Raw genomic sequence first — 18,901 nt, 5'->3', positions numbered from 1 at the left:
CTGCGAAGTTGAGTGGGAAGTGTTCCTGCTCGAAAGAGGGTCGCTTCACCACCCGGTACAGTCTTGCGATCTATTCGCCGGGGAAAGACGTCCACATGGAACATCGAATGCTCCCTGATATCAGCGACATGGAAACTCATCTCTGAGTACAAAAGCCACATGCAAGAGTTGGACATATCGTCGTTGGTCCCATAAGCCAAGTGCACAGTTGAGTTGACGTCAGCAGTCGGATATGAGGACAACACCATGAGAGAGTCGTTGGGGCTCCCACAGGATTTGACTAACAACCTCTCTGACATATCAAGCCATGCAAAGTCGTCTGTAGAGTCAACCTGGTGGTCAGGAGGGTGAAGAGCTTTCTCCGCATCGGTAGCTTGGCCCCAGTAGCCATCCATTGCTGTGTTTGTAGTTGGCCATGTCGTCGGATACTCCTCGCGCACTGAGATGGTGAGCGGTGGCGATGTAGACAGGTGCTCACGAGCTGACTGGTAGAAATCCGCCATGGCACTGGTTGCAAGGGCGGGATAGCCGCGTTCTACCATCCTTACGACCTCCTCGCTAGACAGCGTGGTATCCGTTAATTCTTGATCAGTAAAGGGCAGGTAAACCCATAACTCTCGTTCCGCTCTGGCAGCTTCTGGGTCTTCAGCAACAGCATTATAGACATCCCATCCATGTAGTTCTTCATTGTTTGGGCGCTGTATTTCCCTAGAGTCTTCTGCATCCGAACTAACTGTGGCCTTAGATATCCTCTTTCTTTTGGCCTGTGTGACCATAGCTCCGGTAGCTCTAGCGACGGGCAAGTACGATGCGCAGCTGATGAAGAGGCAGGCGGCTTGGACCGAGGTCGATGTAACGATAGACAACAGCTTCAACCGGGTCAGTTGCTGCGGCAGCTGACGAAAAGGTAGGCGGCTTGGACTGAGGCAGATGTAAGTAAAGACAGCAGCGGCGACTTAGACTGAGGCCGTCGTGAGTAAAGACAGCAGCTTCGACTGGTGCGGTACAGCATTGACAACGGCGGACGTGGGTGCACGATATCAGTGTAAGCATAGCTGCTATTCTTCTTTTTATTCCAACGATGACTGAAATGAAAAGTCCCACCATGACATGGCTGATGAATCGGTGATGGATAGCCGTGGGTATCTAAACGTGAAATGACCTGGACGCGGCGTAATAGCCATGCGTCGTATGTCGTGTGGTGTTATCCTTATGCCTAAACGCCGAAAATTCCATATGCAAAATCTCCCTCCCTCATCCCATAATTGCTCCGTTATGCAATGCGTTTTGGCTTGCTAACAGACCTTCGCCGATCAGCCTACCACCAACGCCGTAGATGTCTCATCCAGAAGACCATGTCGAGCCCTAACATGTCGAGTCTGACAATGCAGGAAACGTTTGACTCGTTAGTTATCTTGAGCGGTCTCAATCTGGGCATATTCCTGCCAGTGGCCATCAGCAGCCCTCTTCCAGGTACGAATGCTAGCGTCATCTCCAGTAGTGACTAGAAGATCACCTGTAATAATTGTTAGTTGTGACTGTGCATGTTCTTCCGGTGTGACTTACCCATCTGCGAGAACGCGACACGCCAAACCGCTCCGTGATGATTGGTAAGCTCATCGGTCATCTCTACCTTCTGCTTGATGCGACCAGGATACTGCTCGTTCTCAATGGAAGTGTCGGGGGCCTTGGAAGCTCCTGCCAGTCCAGCTCCGATACCAGATGGGGCGTTCTGTCGATGGCCTCGAGGAGAGACTGAAAGCGGAGCGGAAGACGATGCTTCTCCAGATGCAGTGTTCCTATCCTCGGTCTGCGTACGAAGCTCATAGATGCGAATAGCGCCGTCTTTGCTAGCTGTGGCCAAGATGTCGTAACCTCGCATAGAACCATTCGCCCAGGCTAGGTCTCGAATGATCTGACGAGCACCCTCTAGCTTCGCAACTTGGAAGAAGCGCTTGGCCTTGTCGGTGCGGAAGACAAGGACATCTTTCATAGCAGCAACAGCGAGGGATAGCGACTTGCGGTCAAGGCCAGCGGTGATGGCGGTCCAACAGGGTAGCTTCTCCTTGTGAAAGACGACCTTGAAGCCTACCTCCTCTTGGCGCTCGGGAGGGTTGTTCTCGGAGACCCAGCGCTCTGCCAGGATAGTCCATTCGTGGAGATTGTTCTGATCCTGGGGCTCGTACACAGTGAGATAGCCGTCGCGGGTGATGAGCGCGAGCCAGGTCTCCTGCATGATGTTCTTGAAGTCCAAAGACATGAACGGCGCGTTGGTCAATGAAGGGAGTACGTAGACCAGCTTGAAGCGGTTGCCAGACATGGCCACCTCGGTGACGTCCTCTTGCCAGATCTTGCAGCGACCATCTTCACCAATACTACCGACAACCTCGCCCATGAAGGGGCCGTTCCACTTGACCTGTACATGAAGTTAGCGACGGGTCACAAAGGTGGCAAAATGGCATGCAGGTGACCGAAAGAAGATTTGCGGCTGAAGATTAGATAACTTACATCGACAATCTCGGCATCGTGAGCTTTCCAGCTCTCGACCAGGGTCCACGAATCGTCCTTCTTGTCCCAGACCTTGACGCGGTGATCTGAGCTCGCTGTGACCATGCGCGTGCCGAAGTAGTTGAAGTCGACAGCGAGTACGAGGTCCTGGTGGCCATGCGAGAAGGTCTGGAAGCTTCGCTCTGCAGCCATCTCAGCGTAGGCGCGATGCGCACACACAAAGGCCACCTCTAGTTGGTCGATGACGCGCTGCTCGACGCTGCCGGTGCTGCCGTCGGCGCAAGGCTCCTGAATCAGGGGAGCGATTAGATCCACGTGCTCGATCTCGTCTTCGAAAGCGGCGGCGATATTGAGATGCGGTCTCCGTGCAGGCGACCGTGCTTCCTCCTTGGTGGGGCCCAGCGAGGACGAATCGCTGACTGCAGCAGAGGGCAGACGCGACGCTGTCAAGTGCTGGAGGAAACTTCGCGACGCGAGATGACTGCTCACCGCATTCAGACCGTCCAGGAGCTCATCAGCCTTGGCCGAGCGGCTGGCTTGGTTGTGGTCCGCCATGTTGATGCCAATGTTCGTGGGTCTATCGTTTCGGGTTAGCAGAGCAGGAAGAAGCCGAAACAACACCTTGCCAGAATCTCTACACACCAAACACCGCAACCACGACCTCGTTCAGATTGTGCTGCTCTGTTCGTCTCTCGCTCACTCTGCGAGCTTGTTGGTTTCGTTGCTGGAGTCGTGGATCTGTTCACAATCTTTATCTGTCAGTCTCAAGTCCACTTCGAACGATTCACGCAGAGTCACGCTCCGGGTTCAGACAAAGAGGTGGCGATTCGGCAAAACGGCAGGTCGTGACGGTGTTGCTGTGGGGAGGTTGCGCAACCGTTGTTGATATCGTCGCGACAGCAAACGGCCGCGCGGAGTCAACAGCTACAGGCGTCCACGTGCCAAGATCCGCCGTCACCTCGACATCAGACACTATCACTGTCACCATGGCGAGCGCGCTATCATCAACAGAATCACTTTCACTGCTCTCCTTGTCGCTCGCATGTGTCGGTGTGCTGGCCAACACGCTTCACGGTGACGGTGAGCCGCTTGTTGCGTCGATAGCGCTCAGTGGTCTGGCCTTTGCATTCTGTTATGCTTTGATACGATGGCTTGGGAATGCCTTTGCGAAGCGTGGCTTCAAAGGGAAGGATCTATGTAAGCTGAAGCAGATTGAAATGTAAGTGTCAAGTGTACTGTACATGAAAACGATTTACTGACAGGGATAGCCCAGAGATGATGGGCGCGGTCTGTGCTATGGTGTATCTTTTCATCTTGATCTTCTTCATACCATGGCCGTTCTACAAAGACATTGTAGTCGCAACATCAGGCGGCGGTAACCGGGACACGATCAAGGAACTGGAGCTGATCGAGACCGGGAGGCTACTACACAGATTTCCTCACAACAAGCTTGCGTCCTATCTGTCCGCCATACTTTCTCTCCAGTCGATCGTACTGCTCGGTATTGGTGACGACCTGTTCGACATAAGATGGCGACACAAGGTGCTCATTCCAGCCTTTGCAGTTATTCCCATGCTCGTGGTCTACTTTGTCGACTTTGGTGTCACGCAGATGGTCGTCCCACTACCACTCAGGCCTTACCTTGGCGAGCTCTTTGACCTGGGTATGTACTTGCATTGAGAGCTGTTTCTGAATTGCCCATTAACGTACGTTCAGGCTGGCTTTACTACGTCTACATGGCGCTGATGTCCATCTTTTCCTCGAATAGCATTAACATCTTGGCGGGCATCAACGGCATCGAGGTGGCCCAGTCTATAGTCATTGCAGTCCTGATTGTCGGCAATGATATGCTGTATCTCTCACCATTTACGACGTACCCACATCCAGCGACGGATTCGCATCTGTTTTCGCTGTATCTGCTGCTACCGTTTATCGGTGTCTCGATGGCCTTACTGATGCACAACTGGTATCCAGCAAAGGTGTTTGTGGGCGACACTTACTGTTACTTTGCAGGCATGGTCTTCGCCGTAGTAGCCATCCTCGGTCACTTCAGCAAAACGCTCATGTTGCTACTCCTACCGCAAGCGTTCAACTTTGTCTACTCGGCACCCCAACTGTTCCACATCGTACCATGTCCCCGACATCGGCTTCCGCACTTCAACGCACGGACAGGTTTACTGGAGCCCTCGCGCGTCGAATTCACCAAACCACTACGACGACCGATAGCGGAGAGCCTCAAGGTGCTGCACCGGCTTCGGATGCTCGATGTTGAGACGGATGGGAAAGGGCAGGTGGTCTCGTCGAGCAACTTTACACTAATCAACTTGTGGTTAGTATGGTTCGGTCCCATGCGGGAGGACCGCTTAGCTATGGGTTTGCTCGCGTTCCAGTTCGCGATTGGACTTGTAGGGCTATTTGTGCGGCATCGCATGGCATTGCTTATCTTTACAGCGGACAACTTGTAGATGTGTGGGTAGGCATATAGACCGGTGGGTGTACTATAGTATCGTGGAACATGTAGATTACTGGGAGGATGGCTGGAGCGCATATGCTACAAGGGACCTGCCGGGAGTTTCGGCGTATTGTATTCACCCCGCGTTGATAGAAGCGATACTGGGTGAGAACAGCGATACAGTCGAAGGATCGCGGTCGGACGAGGTAGCTCGCTTGCTTATCAACGGCTATTGTTTTCTTCTTCAAACGCAGCAAATTGCTTCTGCACTTGGGCTACTGTCATGTCCATTCCAGCCTCACGGAGCGTGGGTGAACATGTGGGCTGGCCAGGGCCTCGTCAGCTGTCGTCGCAACATGCTCGTCCAGTGTCAAATCGGAACGTTGGTAGACTTGCTGACGCTGCAGACGGCGGCCGGGAGGCGGTGCAGTGGGGCAGGCGCAGTGCGGGGCAGGAGCGACCTCTCGACACGTGAATGTCGTCATTGGCTGCGGAAACAGTACCTAGAGGAGCGCTCGCAGCGCCAGAGGCGATGCGCGACAAGGTTGCCTGCATGTTATATCGCTCAAGAGCGCTATCACCGCCTGGCACCTACCAGATGTGAAGTATCGCAGCCCGACAGCGGTGGAGGCCGAGGCGGACCGTCATCATTCGCGGCGTGATTGGCGGCTGTGCCCCTCTTACCATCGACTCCGAACATCGGCCGGCATCTTTTTGTGCCTCGTTCGCCTTCCATGGATTTGAGTTCCACACGCGCCTCATTTAAGCCGATACCTGCCCTGGCCGAGCACGTCTCACTTTCTTGATCTCCAACTCTATTTTCCTGCACCTATTTTGGACTTGTTGTGCAACTTCTACCTCACATATCCAATATGCCGTCTGCTGTGAAACCGCCGCAGACCCTGTACGACAAGGTCTTCGAGGACCACATTGTCGAAGAGAAGGAAGATGGCACAATTCTGCTATATATTGGTATGACATGCGCTGTGTAGCCATTGTTTCTTACTGACAGCTGCACAGACAGGCATCTTGTCCATGAAGTGACATCACCAGTAGGCAGACCTCCGAATCCGTCCTGCCTTTCCACAGACTCACACAACTACAGCAAGCTTTTGAAGGCCTCCGAAATGCCGGCCGCCGAGTGCGAAGACCGGACTGCACCCTCGCGACAGTCGACCACGTATGTGTTGCATCTTGCAGAATCCAGCAGCAGCTAACGGTAGCAGAACATCCCCACCGCGTCGCGGAAAAACCTCACTACGACCGAGAAATTCATCGAAGAGACCGACTCGCGGTTACAATGCATGACCCTCGAGGAGAACGTCAAGGCCTTCGACCTCACTTACTTCGGCCTCGACGACAAGAGGCAGGGTATTGTGCACATCATCGGACCCGAACAGGGCTTCACGCTCCCCGGTACCACCGTCGTATGCGGTGACAGCCACACATCCACACATGGCGCTTTCGGTGCCCTGGCCTTTGGTATCGGTACCAGCGAGGTCGAACACGTTCTGGCCACACAGACCATCATCACACAACGGAGCAAGAACATGAAAGTCCAGGTTGAGGGCGAGCTAGGACCTGGTGTTGGCAGCAAGGACATCATCCTGCACGTCATCGGCAAGATTGGCACCGCCGGAGGAACAGGTGCCGTCATTGAATTCTGCGGCTCGGCTATCCGCGGCTTGAGCATGGAGGCGCGCATGTCGATATGCAACATGTCAATCGAGGGTGGCGCAAGAGCCGGTATGATCGCGCCTGATCAAATTACCATCGACTATCTCAAGGGAAAGCCTCTCGCACCCAAGGTCGACAGCCCGGAGTGGAAGAAGGCATGCAGTTACTGGCTGGGTCTCAAGTCAGATGAGGGCGCCAAATACGACATTGAGGTTCTGATCGACGCAAAGGACATTGCCCCGACTGTCTCCTGGGGTACTTCACCTCAGGATGTCATCCCGATTACCGGTGTAGTACCTGGACCTGACGACTTCCAAGACGAGGTCAAGAAGCTGGCATGCGAACGCGCTCTGAAGTACATGGGTCTGACTGCCGGCACCCCGATGCAGGAGATCCCACTTGACAAGATTTTCATCGGATCTTGCACAAACGCCCGCATTGAGGACCTGCGCTCAGCTGCTCAAATCGTTGAGGGCAAGAAGGTGGCTTCCAACATCAAGCGGGCCATGATTGTGCCCGGTTCTGGCCTGGTCAAGAAGCAGGCTGAGGCAGAAGGTCTTGACAAGATCTTCAGCGATGCCGGATTTGAGTGGAGAGAAGCTGGATGCTCGATGTGCTTGGGCATGAACCCCGACATTCTTTCTCCCGGTGAGCGATGTGCTTCGACCTCGAACAGAAACTTCGAGGGCCGACAAGGTGCTGGTGGCCGAACCCATCTCATGTCACCCGCGATGGCTGCTGCCGCTGCCATTGTAGGAAACCTGGCGGATGTACGGAAACTTGCGCCACAAACGTCTGGACAAGCCAAAGGCTCACCGAAGATTGAGTTGGACGCGCAAGTCGAGCCTCCTAGCAGCGACGAAGAGCTTGAAAAGATCATGGATCTTCCTAGCTCCAGACCTCAACACACTAGCTCAAATACTGGAAGTACAGGCGGTGCCTCAGCCGGCATGCCTAAGTTCGAGACCCTCCGCGGAATCGCAGCACCTGTGGACGTAGCGAACATTGATACCGATGCTATCATCCCCAAGCAGTTCCTCAAGACCATCAAGCGCTCTGGTCTTGGTAGTGCTCTCTTCCACGCATGGCGCTTCGAGGCCGGTAGTAACAAAGAGGACCCATCTTTCGTACTGAACAAGGAACCTTACCGCAACTCAAAGATCCTAGTCTGCACAGGTCCCAACTTTGGCTGCGGCTCAAGTCGTGAACACGCACCCTGGGCGCTCCTCGACTTCGGCATCAAGTGCATCATCGCCCCCTCCTTTGGCGATATCTTCTTCAACAACACGTTCAAGAACGGTATGCTTCCCATCCGAATTACCGACACCGCTGTCCTACAACGCGTCGCCGACGAGGCGAAGGCTGGTAAGGAGATTGAGGTCGACCTCCCCAACCAAGTCATCCGCTCTGCCGACGGAACCGAACTTGCCAAGTTTGATGTCGAGGAGTTCAGGAAACACTGCCTTGTCAACGGACTGGATGATATTGGTCTGACCATGGCCAACGTTGACAAGATTGAGAAGCACGAGCAGAAGCGCACAGCTGTCTGGCCTTGGCTGGATGGAAGTGGCTTCCTGAAGAGACATGGACGCGGACCAGTCAAGGTGCAGGCGCAACCTGTGCCAAAGACAAACCGGGGAGAGGAGATCACCGAACCACTGGAGTGGTAGAAGGTAGATTACGAGGGTAAAAGTCGGAATTTAGTCAATCTCTTTGGAGTTTTGTATAATCTGGCGAGCGGCTGCTCTGCGGACTTTGGATTAGGGTGTTTATGTTGGGACCAAGATATCATGTGAAATGAAATACCATATATGAATGATCTAGTTTTCGCATCTGACTGCACTGCGCCTGAGCAATGCTTTGGTTTCGGTAGTATGCTTTGATATGTTCTTTTGCCCAAGTGTTGCGCGAACCCAGCTTTTGAGGTATATCGCACTTTGCAGACCATGCATAACGCATCAACGCCAGAACACCCAAGACCCCAAGATAGAGTTCCCTCACATATCGATATAAATCCCCCTTTGAACAAGGCGCATGAGGCATTGTGTCCTACCGCCCCTGCTGCCCAGCCAGTCCCGGTCCGTCTCTCGTCCAGCCACTCTTTCGCATGCCCTCTTCAATCCTGCCCCAGATCCTCTCCACAACCTCTCTGTCCCTCCATCTGCCCTTTTCGCTGCCTGTCCATTTGTCCACACCCACGGGTAGCACACCCCTACCCAATTGCTTCACCGTCTCTGGCGGCTCTTCCGAACTCCAGCCGACGAATATACCCGGGTAGTTTGCAAACAACTCTGCGGGCTGTGTGTATTTGTAGCTCTTGAACTGCCAGAGCTGGCCAGTAGTGAAGATGGCGACCACACGGCCCCAGTATGTAGGCTTGAAACTGGCGGTGGAATCGACGCAGATGAAAGTCAAGGGTTGTGAGGAGATAGACGGGAGGAGGCGCTGGATTTGTATCATGTTCGCAGACGCGGAAGTGCTGGACGAGTCTGTGGTGTTTGGTGGGACGAAGACGCCGTCGCTGAGGAATGTCTTTGCGTTTGAGGTGCGCAGGAGGGAGGAGGCGGATGGGGAGAGGAGGATGATGGGTTGTAGACGGCGTTGAGGGCGTTTCTGGAGATTGGCAACAAGGGCGGGCTGGGGTGCGGGTAGCTTGTTGGCATCGGGGCGTGAGCGGAGGAATGTGCTGGCGATCTTGCGGTAAGGCGAGAAGTCCTAGAGAGTGTCAGTCTGTTGTAGCATTGAGATTGGGGAGCCGGTGGACACATACGACGTTCTTGGATCCCCTCAAGACGCTGTTGTGGTCTCCCATCTTCCTCTCTCCGTCGTAGATCTGCAGTAACCGCGCATCCACCATCTTGCCTGCTGATCCTACTTTGGCACCCCTTCCTCCATCGACGGGGACGCCCTTGCCGCCTGCAATAGCCGCCGCATCACCAGCGGCAGCACTGAGCGCGCCCCCATCTATAGCAGCGATGCTATCACTGCTCTCCGTCTCTCCACTCAACCAAGCGATGAGCTCAATCTTCTGCGCAAACGTGAGATTCTGCACGCTGCCTCCCGCGCCGCTCGGCAGCTCCTCGTTGAGCGTCTGGACAGCGGCGAAGTAGTCGGTGACGGAGGCGTCCTTGTTCAGCCACGCGAAGTAGCAGCTGCGCAAGTCAACCGCCTTGCCGTCTGGCGCAAACCGCGTCGGCGTGCTCAGCGCAAACACTCGGTGGTCGCCCGAATCGGTATTGAAGGAGACATGTGTTGCGACGGCGAGATCTGCGACGGTATCGGCAGGTGTGGGTTCGGCGCTCGTGGTCAGGATGGGTGTTGCGCTGGCCTTGATGCTCAGGCGGAGGTTGTAAAGCGCATCTGCGACTTCGGCTTCTGCTGCGGCCATTCTGTGGCGATTGGCGCGTCGTGCGCGTGTTGGAGAGGTAAAGGATTGGGGGTTGCGGTTCTCTGGCGTCGAAGGTGAAGCTTGATGCAGGTCGCGACTATGCGATTGTACTTTTGGGGAAGGATGCCGGGGTTTCTCCGATTGGAACGTGCCTCAGGCTTCCACCGCCTCCTTCACCCTCGCCTGCAATACTTCTCACACTCCGGCCACATTATCGCATCGTTTTCCTCTGATACTATTGCATGAATTAGAGTGGGGTTAATATCGAAACTTATCGGAACGAAGCCTTTGCTCAGCCGTGGGTTGGAGTAGGCGCGTGCGGTTAACAATTTGCGCGCAAAAGTAAAGCCAACTCTACAGATTACGTTGATGTTCACATAGAGTCTCTGTAAGTAAGAGGGACTGCTCTTACCTCCAGAGAAAGTTGTGTTCCTCGTTGCAGTCAATAAGAACTGAACGTCTCCATTGCGCAACCTTGGAAGCATGCTTGAGAAGCAACACTGCATTGGGAATGAAAAGATGAAACCAATCTGTTCTCATCATTACAGGATATCTATGTGTATGCAACAGAACCCGCTATCGCCGTCATCTATCATCCGCCGCCCATAAATTCACCACTTCCCAAACCCCTTCACCGAAGATTCCCGAGTTTCTACTGCACCAACACGCCGAAGTGACATTGACACCGACACATGATCGGGCAACCTTTCGTTAATGCACAAGGCAGCGCGAGTCGGATTCCCAGAAACTCATCGCCGTTCCCGAGCCCCCACTGCAGTAAGGTGCGCCGTAACGGTGACCGCCGGCCATCTCAGAACCCGAAGTCGCTGGAGTGACATCGTACCGACACATGTTCGGGTGACCTTCCATTAAGGCACAAGGCCATGCTTCTCGCGTCTGAGGGGCCGCTGGTCGGACGGGCGACTGCAGCTAGGGCTGATGGAACTCGGTGAGTACATGAAGAAGATGAGAACTTGAACTACGCATTGTCAGTGAGGTACGTTGGAGCGAAGGGAAACTGACTTACATTTTGCTGCTAGCTACGGGCGAAAGTCATATTACTGTAGGTCCCAGTGAGTGCAGGTGACGACCGTGAGTGTCAAAAGTGATGTCGACGGAGATAAGGAAGTGATGTCGACCAAAATGAGGTGGATATCCGCAGGCGATGTTTGCAGGTAGAAAGCTGCTGTTATTGAGATCTTGTTGATTGAGTGGCGACGTCAGCGAAAGACGACGATGGTGATCTGTTGCTAGCTAGTTTGGAAGTTTGTCGCAGTGCTCGCTTGCGGTTGGTGAGAGCTGAACTCACTTCCAAAAGTTAGCAACACAAAACGGGGGAAGGAGCTGATATACTTGTAGCTGCTAACGGGGCGATTGTGACCTCAGCCCAGAAAGAGCCAGGGGAATACCGCTGAAGCTTGCGCAGTAGTAGCGAAGTGAGAGCTGGTTGCGGTCATGGTGTTGGGAAGAACTTGACAAAACAAAAGTGTTTCTGAACTCGAGGAAAAGAGGAGAGTGTGCGATAGAAGTGATGGGGACTAGGCGGGCAGCGTTGTTTATATAGTCAACCCAGCAGCGCTCGCCTTGCTGTCACATGTCATGCAGAACAGACCCTGATTGCTCAGATGTCGTAAACCGCGCACGCGAAAAGTGGGGCTTACGTTGGTGCTCGCAATTCCCAGACAGGTCCTCATAGTAAATAGGTGAGTTCGGGTCTGCGTATGGCTTGCCGATAAGAGCCGCTGGAAACTCGTAGAAATGGCTGCCTAACACAGCGCTAGAGTTCGAATGACGTTGCGTCATGGGGAGGTGAAGGTGAAGGTGAAGGTGAGAGTGCATCTTGTTCTTGCTTGTTAGTGTATGACTATGCCTACTAGCTCACTCTGATGTAAGAGGATTAACATCAAATGGTGTCGAGATCTCGATTCGTCATCTACATAACGTGATAATGCTAACAGTGTCTCTAACATAGTTTTTGTTGTATGTCACAGTTCACTAGGCAAATACAAGATCGTTATATCTTCGGGACACCTTTCTATACGTGTGACGGATGTATGCATAGTAACGAAAAGTTTCGAATATATCTTTATATGTGTGCCGGCTGTGTACACGCTGTAGTGATAACTTCAGGATAACCTTTTGCACATGTACCGACCTCTTACAATGCAACAGGAACTTTACTCTCGTTACTGTAGAAAACTGTGACGACCTGCTGCGCGCTCTGCATTTAATTTGTCGTGAAAGACTGAAGCCCATGGCTCCGTCACATACAGCACACTAATTGGTCGACAAGTCGCTCTAAGTCATTCTTGAGAAATCAGGTCATTTGAGATCAGATCAATATCAGAGGTGAAAGTTATACATTATCATAACTATATCATTAAACTAAAAGTAGATGCTAATCTCTTCTTTGGATGTAGCTATCTATTGTCCAACAACGGTGAAGCTGTCCTGGACCTTCAGGTCTCGGCTGCTCAGTCCGACCCAGATGGTGAACTCGCCCTCGGGAATGACCCACTGCTGGCTGACGATATCCCAGTAGCTCAGATCCCTGCGCTGAAGCTCAAAGCTGACGGTCTCCATGTCGCCCTTCTCAAGGTATACCTTCTCGAAGCCGCGGAGCTGGCGGATAGGTGTACCGGCTGGGGCGGAAGAGGGAAGGCCGACGTAGAGCTGGGGAACGGTGGCACCGGCACAGTCACCGGTGTTGGCAACGGAGACAGTGACGTTGTAGAGAGACTCCCACAGAGCGGGGTTGCCACCGGGCTGGATGGGCAGCTGCTCGGGCATGGATGTGATGTTGTGCTCCAGAGGGGAAGACTCAATGTCGGAGATCTCAAATGTGGTGTATGAGAGACCGAAACCGAACTCGTAACGGACAGACATGTTCTGGAGGTCGAAGTGGCGGTAGTCAATCTCGAGCTTCTCGTCGAACCAGCTCTGCCAGTCGGCAAATCCGGTGGTGTTGATGGCGGTAGTGGGAGGCGCATTCCAGTCATCACCGTTCTCGGCAATGGTGTAAGGAAGGTGACCAGAGGGGTTTACGTGTCCGTACAGGATGTCAACGAGCGAGTTTCCAGACTCTTGGCCGGGGAAATGGGCAGCCAGGATAGCGGTAACGTTGGGGTGGTCAGCCCATGGCAAAGTGTTGACACCGGCAGAGTGGGTAACAACGACAGTGTTGTTGCAGTAAGAAGCGACGGACTCGACAACATCATCACCCTCCCAGTCAGATCCCAGATGGGCGCGGTCATCGCCTTCCTCAGCCCAAGTCTTGAGCATAACAATGCAGACTTCGGGGACAGCGCGGGGAATGACAAGGGTGCTGACGTTGTTGGCGATGATGTGAGTGTTGTTGAGGAAGAACTGAGTGATACCGCCATCCGCGGCGACACGGTTCTGGATGGCACGGAGAGGGGTGACCATGTAGGTGAACTGGCCGGTACCTGAGCCACCGCCAGCGAGAATGCTACCGTATTCGTAGTTCTGCTGGTTGATGACAGAGCTGCGTGCTGGGTCGCCTGCGTCGTTACCGAAGATAGCGACGTTTTGGGGAGCCTTGAGAGGCAGAGTGCGGTCGACGTTCTTGAGGAGGACGCTGCCAGCGGCACCATGGCGGCGGATAAGCTCGCCGTGGTTACCACGGACATCACGGCTGACTTCGCCGGTAAGGTTGTACTCGCGGGTCCATGTGCTACGGGGCGAGAAGGTGTTCAGATCAGCGCCTGAGGGGTCAGCCGAGGGGAAGTCCTGGTCTTGACCGAGTTGGAAGTAAGGAGTCATGATACGCATGACCATGTCGTCGATGCGGGAAACATCAACGGTGCCGTTGTTGACAGCAGCAGTGACGTTGCCGCCAAAGTATGAAGGGAGGCCAAAGTTCAGACCGTAGGCACCAAGTCCACCGGGCATGTTCATGTCCAGACCGGCCTCGATGGAGGCAACACCAGAGTGAGTGGCACCCCAGTCAGACATGATGTAGCCCTGGAAGCCAAGCTCAGTCTTGAGCAGACCGTTCTGCGAGGCGGAGTTCTGGCATCCGTAAGAGCCGTTGATGCGCTGGTAAGAGCACATGAAGCTGGCAGCGCGGGCCTTGGCAGCATTGGCAAAGGGCCACATGTAAAGCTCGTGCATGGTGCGGTCGTCGATGTTGGAAGAGAGAGCCGCCGTCGTCTGCTCGGTGTTGTCGTTCTCGTCTTCGTAAAGCGGGTTTCGCATGATCTCTTGCTCATTGCCAATCCAGTGCTTTGCGCAGGCTTGCACACCAGCATCCTGAATACCGTTGATGGTCTTCTCCATTGCCACACCACTGAGGTAAGGGTCAGAGGAGAATCCTTCCCAGTTACGGCCTGCATAGGCGGAACGTCCGAGAGGACCAGCGACGGGACCCAAGAAGACCTGGGAGCCCTTGGCCTTGAACTCTGCGCCCATGGCATGGCCACGCTCGTACATGATGTCCTTGTCCCATGTGGCTCCGGCAGAGACACCAGCGGAGAAGACGCTGGCGTAGTCTGCAACACGAATTCCAAGAGGACCATCCTGGAGACACAGACCGGGGAAGCCAAGACGAGGGATAGCAACAATGTTGCCAACGCAAGGTCCGGCTTGGCCAGTGACCATGTCAGCCTTCTCCTCGAGTGTGAGCTGGGCTACGAAAGCTTTCGCCTTCTCAAGACCCATCTCCCAGCCACCAGCGCCGGTGATGTTTGCTGCAGAGCATTAGATTGGTCCTGAGCGAGCTTGGTGATGTAGGACAACTTACGCGACGGGTAGACAGCTGGTGAGGAGCCATACTCGGTCAGGATGGTGGTGTTGAGCGGCTGTACGTACTCAAACGCATCTTCATCGCGGCCACCGCCTTCGAAGTTCTGAGCATTGACTGCTGCCAGGAGGACAGAGCCCGAAAGTACGGCCGAGACAAGGGAAGGTGCCATGATTCTGGATTGTCGAAGGTGAATCGAGTGCCTGGATGACCATCATCGTTGTGCACAGCAGCACTTATATACTGCTCTTCTCTCGGCGCATACTCGTCCGCCCGGTGGCAGTCCTCGTCCCGATCAAAAGGCTAGAAGCCGATGTGGCAGCCACCACCATGTCCCGAAGTTTGCCCGTGCGGGTTGCGGAGTCTCCACATCTCCGTACCATACCAGTGTTGTCCTGGTATTAAGGCGCACGACGTCATCTCAAGGCTGCGTAGCGGTTGCCAAGCGGGCGGTCGGACGTGTGCATGCGCGTCGGCAGATGGTTGTGGAGTAGAAAACGAAGAGGTCGGAGCCGGGAACATTGACTCGCGATGATTTGCGGGGATCGTGAGGTTGGCTCATGACTCGCGATTGAGAGTCGCCTTGCATTGCTGCTGCAGTCGAACTGGCAGGGTTAGCTTCCTGGGGACGAATCCTGGATGATGCTGCTACTGCGTACATCCACGTGCCGTGAACCACAGCTCTGGTACTGGCAGTTTGATCGAACAACGTTCCACGAAACAATCTCCGCACAATACCGGTACACCTTCCATCACGACTCGCGCGTATGGGGAAGTGCGCGAAATACGACAGTACACGACTAAGCTCCACGCCTCCAAGCTTGTCTGTTTATCCTAAAGCGGGGCGAGATCTTGAATTTTGTGTGTTGCCGACGAAAAGTCCCGAGAGGCATCGGTAGGCATCGTCACGAGGCTCATGGGTAACAGAAATTTTCGGTGTATGGAGCAAGCGTCGGACCCAGTGGAGGTATTCGGTAGGCGCTAAGCCAGCAGGAGGAATGCACCCTTGGGAACCCCAGCATCGTGACATGGCGATCGCTCCGGAGCTCCACAAGTCACTTCCCCGCAAACGTCCTGGGCCGAAGTTGTGCCTCAAGTCGGGCTTAGATCGTCAGGTCGAGTTGTTGACAGGATAAAAAACCTCGCATCGCGGTTGCCGAGAGCCGTTCATAGGTGCGGATGCTGCATTGCAATTGCCCAGGTCTACGGGTGTGTCCATGTAGGGTGCACTACATACGTAACGGTGCAGGAGTTGATGACCCAGTGGGAGGCTCTGGGCCCAGAATACGAAGTACGAACTGGTTGAGTGTGTATGAAGCTGGGCTCCGAGTACCAGGATAAGAACGTGACTTGGATTCGTAAGAGTGTGCAGATGGATAGCCGGCATACATACAAGGAATGTCCTTCCAGTGCAAGCGCTTCAGCAGCGACACGAACTGGTCAGGGCTTGCACTCATGACTTCTCGGTAATTTACGAGATTTGGCCTTCGATAGCTTTGTACTTGACAGTTCCTGGCACCCAGGTTCTGTTCCCAAGCTGTGCTGAGTCAAGAGTGTCTCTACCCAGCAGAAAGTAGCAAAGGCTATCCTTGTACAAGGCCGTAGTGTAGTTGCGACAGCGCAATAGAACGACAAAGGAGCTCTGGCTTCCACTACTGTTTGTTCGCCTTGTATTTGCATCTCGTTCGTCCCTGATGGCACGCTGCCCTTCCAAAGTCTACATCGGCCAACGATTCTTCAAATACCTGGGTACGGGGCAGACTTTGGAGTCCATGCGGATCTTGATCAACTAGAGTCACCAGAACAAGACCTTGTCGCCGTGTCTGTATCAAACACAGATACATTGTGAATCGGGGTAGAGAACGGCAAAGAGTTGTTTTATACTCAGTCCATGATGCGAAAATCGCCGGGTGGTGGGTGAGACGACTGATCTAGGAGCTACCTAGGTAAGGTGAGGCCGACATTGCTCTTGATACTGTTGTGCTTGCTCACGAAGTCCCAAAGGCTGGATATTGGTTCGCGGACAGTATAGCAGGACTTCGATTGGTGTCTTCAAAACTGAAAGCTTGAACATGTCCACGGGTGCGTCTGAACATGCCTAGGAACAAGACCGAATATCAAGCACCGCCGGAGACATACCGCAACACTTGCAAACAAAATCAACATGTGATTCCTGAGAGGCTTGTCAAGTCTTCATCGTGCCGGCAGATTCGTGTTCTCTGGTTGAGTGTTTGGTGTCGCGCCAGGAACGACGATTGACCCGTGGACCCAATCAAAAGCTGTGCCGTCGCGGTGCCTCGGCTAACTGCGGTCTATCAGCAATGAGGTCGCCAAACACGCCGCGCACAACGTCGACGCTACAGCTCCAGACTTGAATATCTCTGGGCGGAAAGACTACGGAACCATCGCAATCGCACAAAAAACATCCTAAATACGATCGAAATGCCCCTCCTCCGCCTCAACCCCCGCGTCCTACACCGCGCCGTTGGAATTCGCGGCTATGCGACTGCCCAAGCCCCGGCTATAAACGTCACAAACGTCCCAGCACCACACTGCGGAAGCATACGAATACTCTCGCTCAACCGGCCCGCGGCACGCAATGCGATATCACGGCAACTGCTCACAGAGCTGACGCAACAAGTGAACAGCCTACACAATGAGGGGGACCAGGGATCAACGCGGGCGTTGATTTTGGCGAGCGATATAGAGACAAGTTTCTGCGCGGGCGCGGACCTCAAGGAAAGGGCTACGTTTACCCAGGAAGAGTATGTCTAGTCTCCTCAACGGTCACATGAGACGAGCGACGGCTAACAGATGGCAGTACATCCAACTTTCTCACAACACTGCGAGGAACATTCGCGTCGATATCGCAATTACCCATCCCCACAATCTCTGCTTTAGCAGCACCGGCTTTCGGCGGCGGCCTCGAGCTAGCCCTTACCACACACATGCGTGTCTTCGCGTCCACCACGACCGTCGCCCTCCCCGAGACGCGTCTTGCCATCCTTCCTGGCGCGGGAGGAACATATCGTCTGCCCGCTTTGATCGGCCTCTCGCGCGCACGAGACATGATCTTGACAGGCCGCCGTGTCGCCGCGCCAGAAGCCTACTTCCTGGGGCTGTGCGACCGGTTAGTAGAGATCACGGCAGAGGACGTGCAACAAGAAGGGGCTGCGCGGAAGAAGGTCCTAAATGAAGCGATTAGACTAGCGAGGGAGATATGTGAAGGTGGACCGATAGCGATCAAGGCCGCGCTTCAAGCGGTTGAGGGATGCGCGTTGGGCGAGAAGGCTGAGAATGCTGCATATGAGCTTGTGGTCAGGACAAAGGATAGGGATGAGGCGCTTGTCGCGTTCAAGGAGAAGAGGAAACCCGTGTTCAAGGGAGAATAATCGAATGTTAGTGGCGCTGGTCAAGTGCTGAGATATGCGCCTCTGGCCTGAGTCAACATGCTTCATTGATGCCCTGTACGAGTGCGATACACGCTGCTTCACATCTTGCTCTTGATCTCCTCCAGCAGCTTGCTCAATTCGCTCTTGTCCGCTTCCTTAGTTGGCCACTCAATCCCGAGACCCTCCTGTTGGTTCGGCTTTGGGATCAGGTGGAAGTGTACGTGATCCACGACCTGGTGGGCAATCCGTCCATTGTTCTGTAGGATGTTGTAGTCTTGGATGTTCTGCGCGATAGCAATTCGCTTTGTGACGGAGAGGACTTCGGCGAGCTGGTCGTCGGGAATGTCGTGGAGCTTTGCGCCGTGGTGTTTGGGGATGATCAGCTAGGCGGCACATTAGTCTTGGCTGGTTGATACTGGAGGGACTAGAAAGCATACAGAGTGGCCTTTGCTCAAAGGACCGATGTCAAGGAAAGCAAGTGTCTTCTCGCTCTCGAAGATCTTCATCGAAGGGATGTCGCCTAGTCCTTCTGTTAGCCATTGTCGATTGAGAGAATAGCCAAGCTAAGAGGTTGTTACCCTTGATGATCTTGCAGAAGATGCATGCAGCGGAGGACATTGTGGTACTCGTAGAATGGATAGTTGGTTGGTTGGTACGGGTCTGGTTGGTGAATGAAGATGACGCAGCGAGCTTATGCTTTGAGAGCGAAGTGGGGTTGACCG

At 54.1% G+C, this 18,901-nt stretch overlaps 7 protein-coding genes across 7 annotated transcripts; 3 read left to right on the top strand and 4 right to left on the bottom strand.

Moving 5' to 3' along the window:
* Positions 1-1,406: 1,406 nt before the first annotated feature.
* J4E85_004642 (uncharacterized protein) lies at positions 1,407-3,063 on the bottom strand (the record flags this gene model as incomplete). The annotated part of the gene is made up of 3 exons (XM_051468896.1): positions 1,407-1,516; positions 1,567-2,416; positions 2,509-3,063. The coding sequence occupies 3 exons, from the start codon at positions 3,061-3,063 to the stop codon at positions 1,407-1,409; spliced, it is 1,515 nt and encodes a 504-aa protein (XP_051327111.1).
* A 431-nt stretch (positions 3,064-3,494) lies between these two features.
* On the top strand, positions 3,495-4,973 carry J4E85_004641 (uncharacterized protein; the record flags this gene model as incomplete). Its single annotated transcript, XM_051468895.1, has 3 exons — positions 3,495-3,727; positions 3,777-4,171; positions 4,225-4,973. 3 exons carry the CDS (start codon positions 3,495-3,497, stop codon positions 4,971-4,973), a joined length of 1,377 nt encoding a protein of 458 aa, XP_051327110.1.
* Positions 4,974-5,832: 859 nt separating this feature from the next.
* On the top strand, positions 5,833-8,307 carry J4E85_004640 (uncharacterized protein; the record flags this gene model as incomplete). Its single annotated transcript, XM_051468894.1, has 4 exons — positions 5,833-5,932; positions 5,981-6,012; positions 6,066-6,140; positions 6,187-8,307. 4 exons carry the CDS (start codon positions 5,833-5,835, stop codon positions 8,305-8,307), a joined length of 2,328 nt encoding a protein of 775 aa, XP_051327109.1.
* A 379-nt stretch (positions 8,308-8,686) lies between these two features.
* On the bottom strand, positions 8,687-10,025 carry J4E85_004639 (uncharacterized protein; the record flags this gene model as incomplete). Its single annotated transcript, XM_051468893.1, has 2 exons — positions 8,687-9,352; positions 9,408-10,025. The coding sequence occupies 2 exons, from the start codon at positions 10,023-10,025 to the stop codon at positions 8,687-8,689; spliced, it is 1,284 nt and encodes a 427-aa protein (XP_051327108.1).
* A 2,424-nt stretch (positions 10,026-12,449) lies between these two features.
* J4E85_004638 (uncharacterized protein) lies at positions 12,450-14,959 on the bottom strand (the record flags this gene model as incomplete). The annotated part of the gene is made up of 2 exons (XM_051468892.1): positions 12,450-14,734; positions 14,788-14,959. The coding sequence occupies 2 exons, from the start codon at positions 14,957-14,959 to the stop codon at positions 12,450-12,452; spliced, it is 2,457 nt and encodes an 818-aa protein (XP_051327107.1).
* Positions 14,960-17,229: 2,270 nt separating this feature from the next.
* J4E85_004637 (uncharacterized protein) lies at positions 17,230-18,179 on the top strand (the record flags this gene model as incomplete). Its single annotated transcript, XM_051468891.1, has 2 exons — positions 17,230-17,552; positions 17,609-18,179. 2 exons carry the CDS (start codon positions 17,230-17,232, stop codon positions 18,177-18,179), a joined length of 894 nt encoding a protein of 297 aa, XP_051327106.1.
* A 98-nt stretch (positions 18,180-18,277) lies between these two features.
* J4E85_004636 (uncharacterized protein) lies at positions 18,278-18,797 on the bottom strand (the record flags this gene model as incomplete). Its single annotated transcript, XM_051468890.1, has 3 exons — positions 18,278-18,562; positions 18,617-18,699; positions 18,758-18,797. The coding sequence occupies 3 exons, from the start codon at positions 18,795-18,797 to the stop codon at positions 18,278-18,280; spliced, it is 408 nt and encodes a 135-aa protein (XP_051327105.1).
* Between the last annotated feature and the right edge of the window lie 104 nt (positions 18,798-18,901).

Source organism: Alternaria conjuncta, assembly GCF_024043145.1.
Source record: "Alternaria conjuncta strain BMP 0040 chromosome Unknown scaffold_6, whole genome shotgun sequence".
Classification (NCBI taxonomy): domain Eukaryota; kingdom Fungi; phylum Ascomycota; class Dothideomycetes; order Pleosporales; family Pleosporaceae; genus Alternaria; species Alternaria conjuncta.
This window is presented reverse-complemented; position numbering and strand designations above follow the sequence as displayed.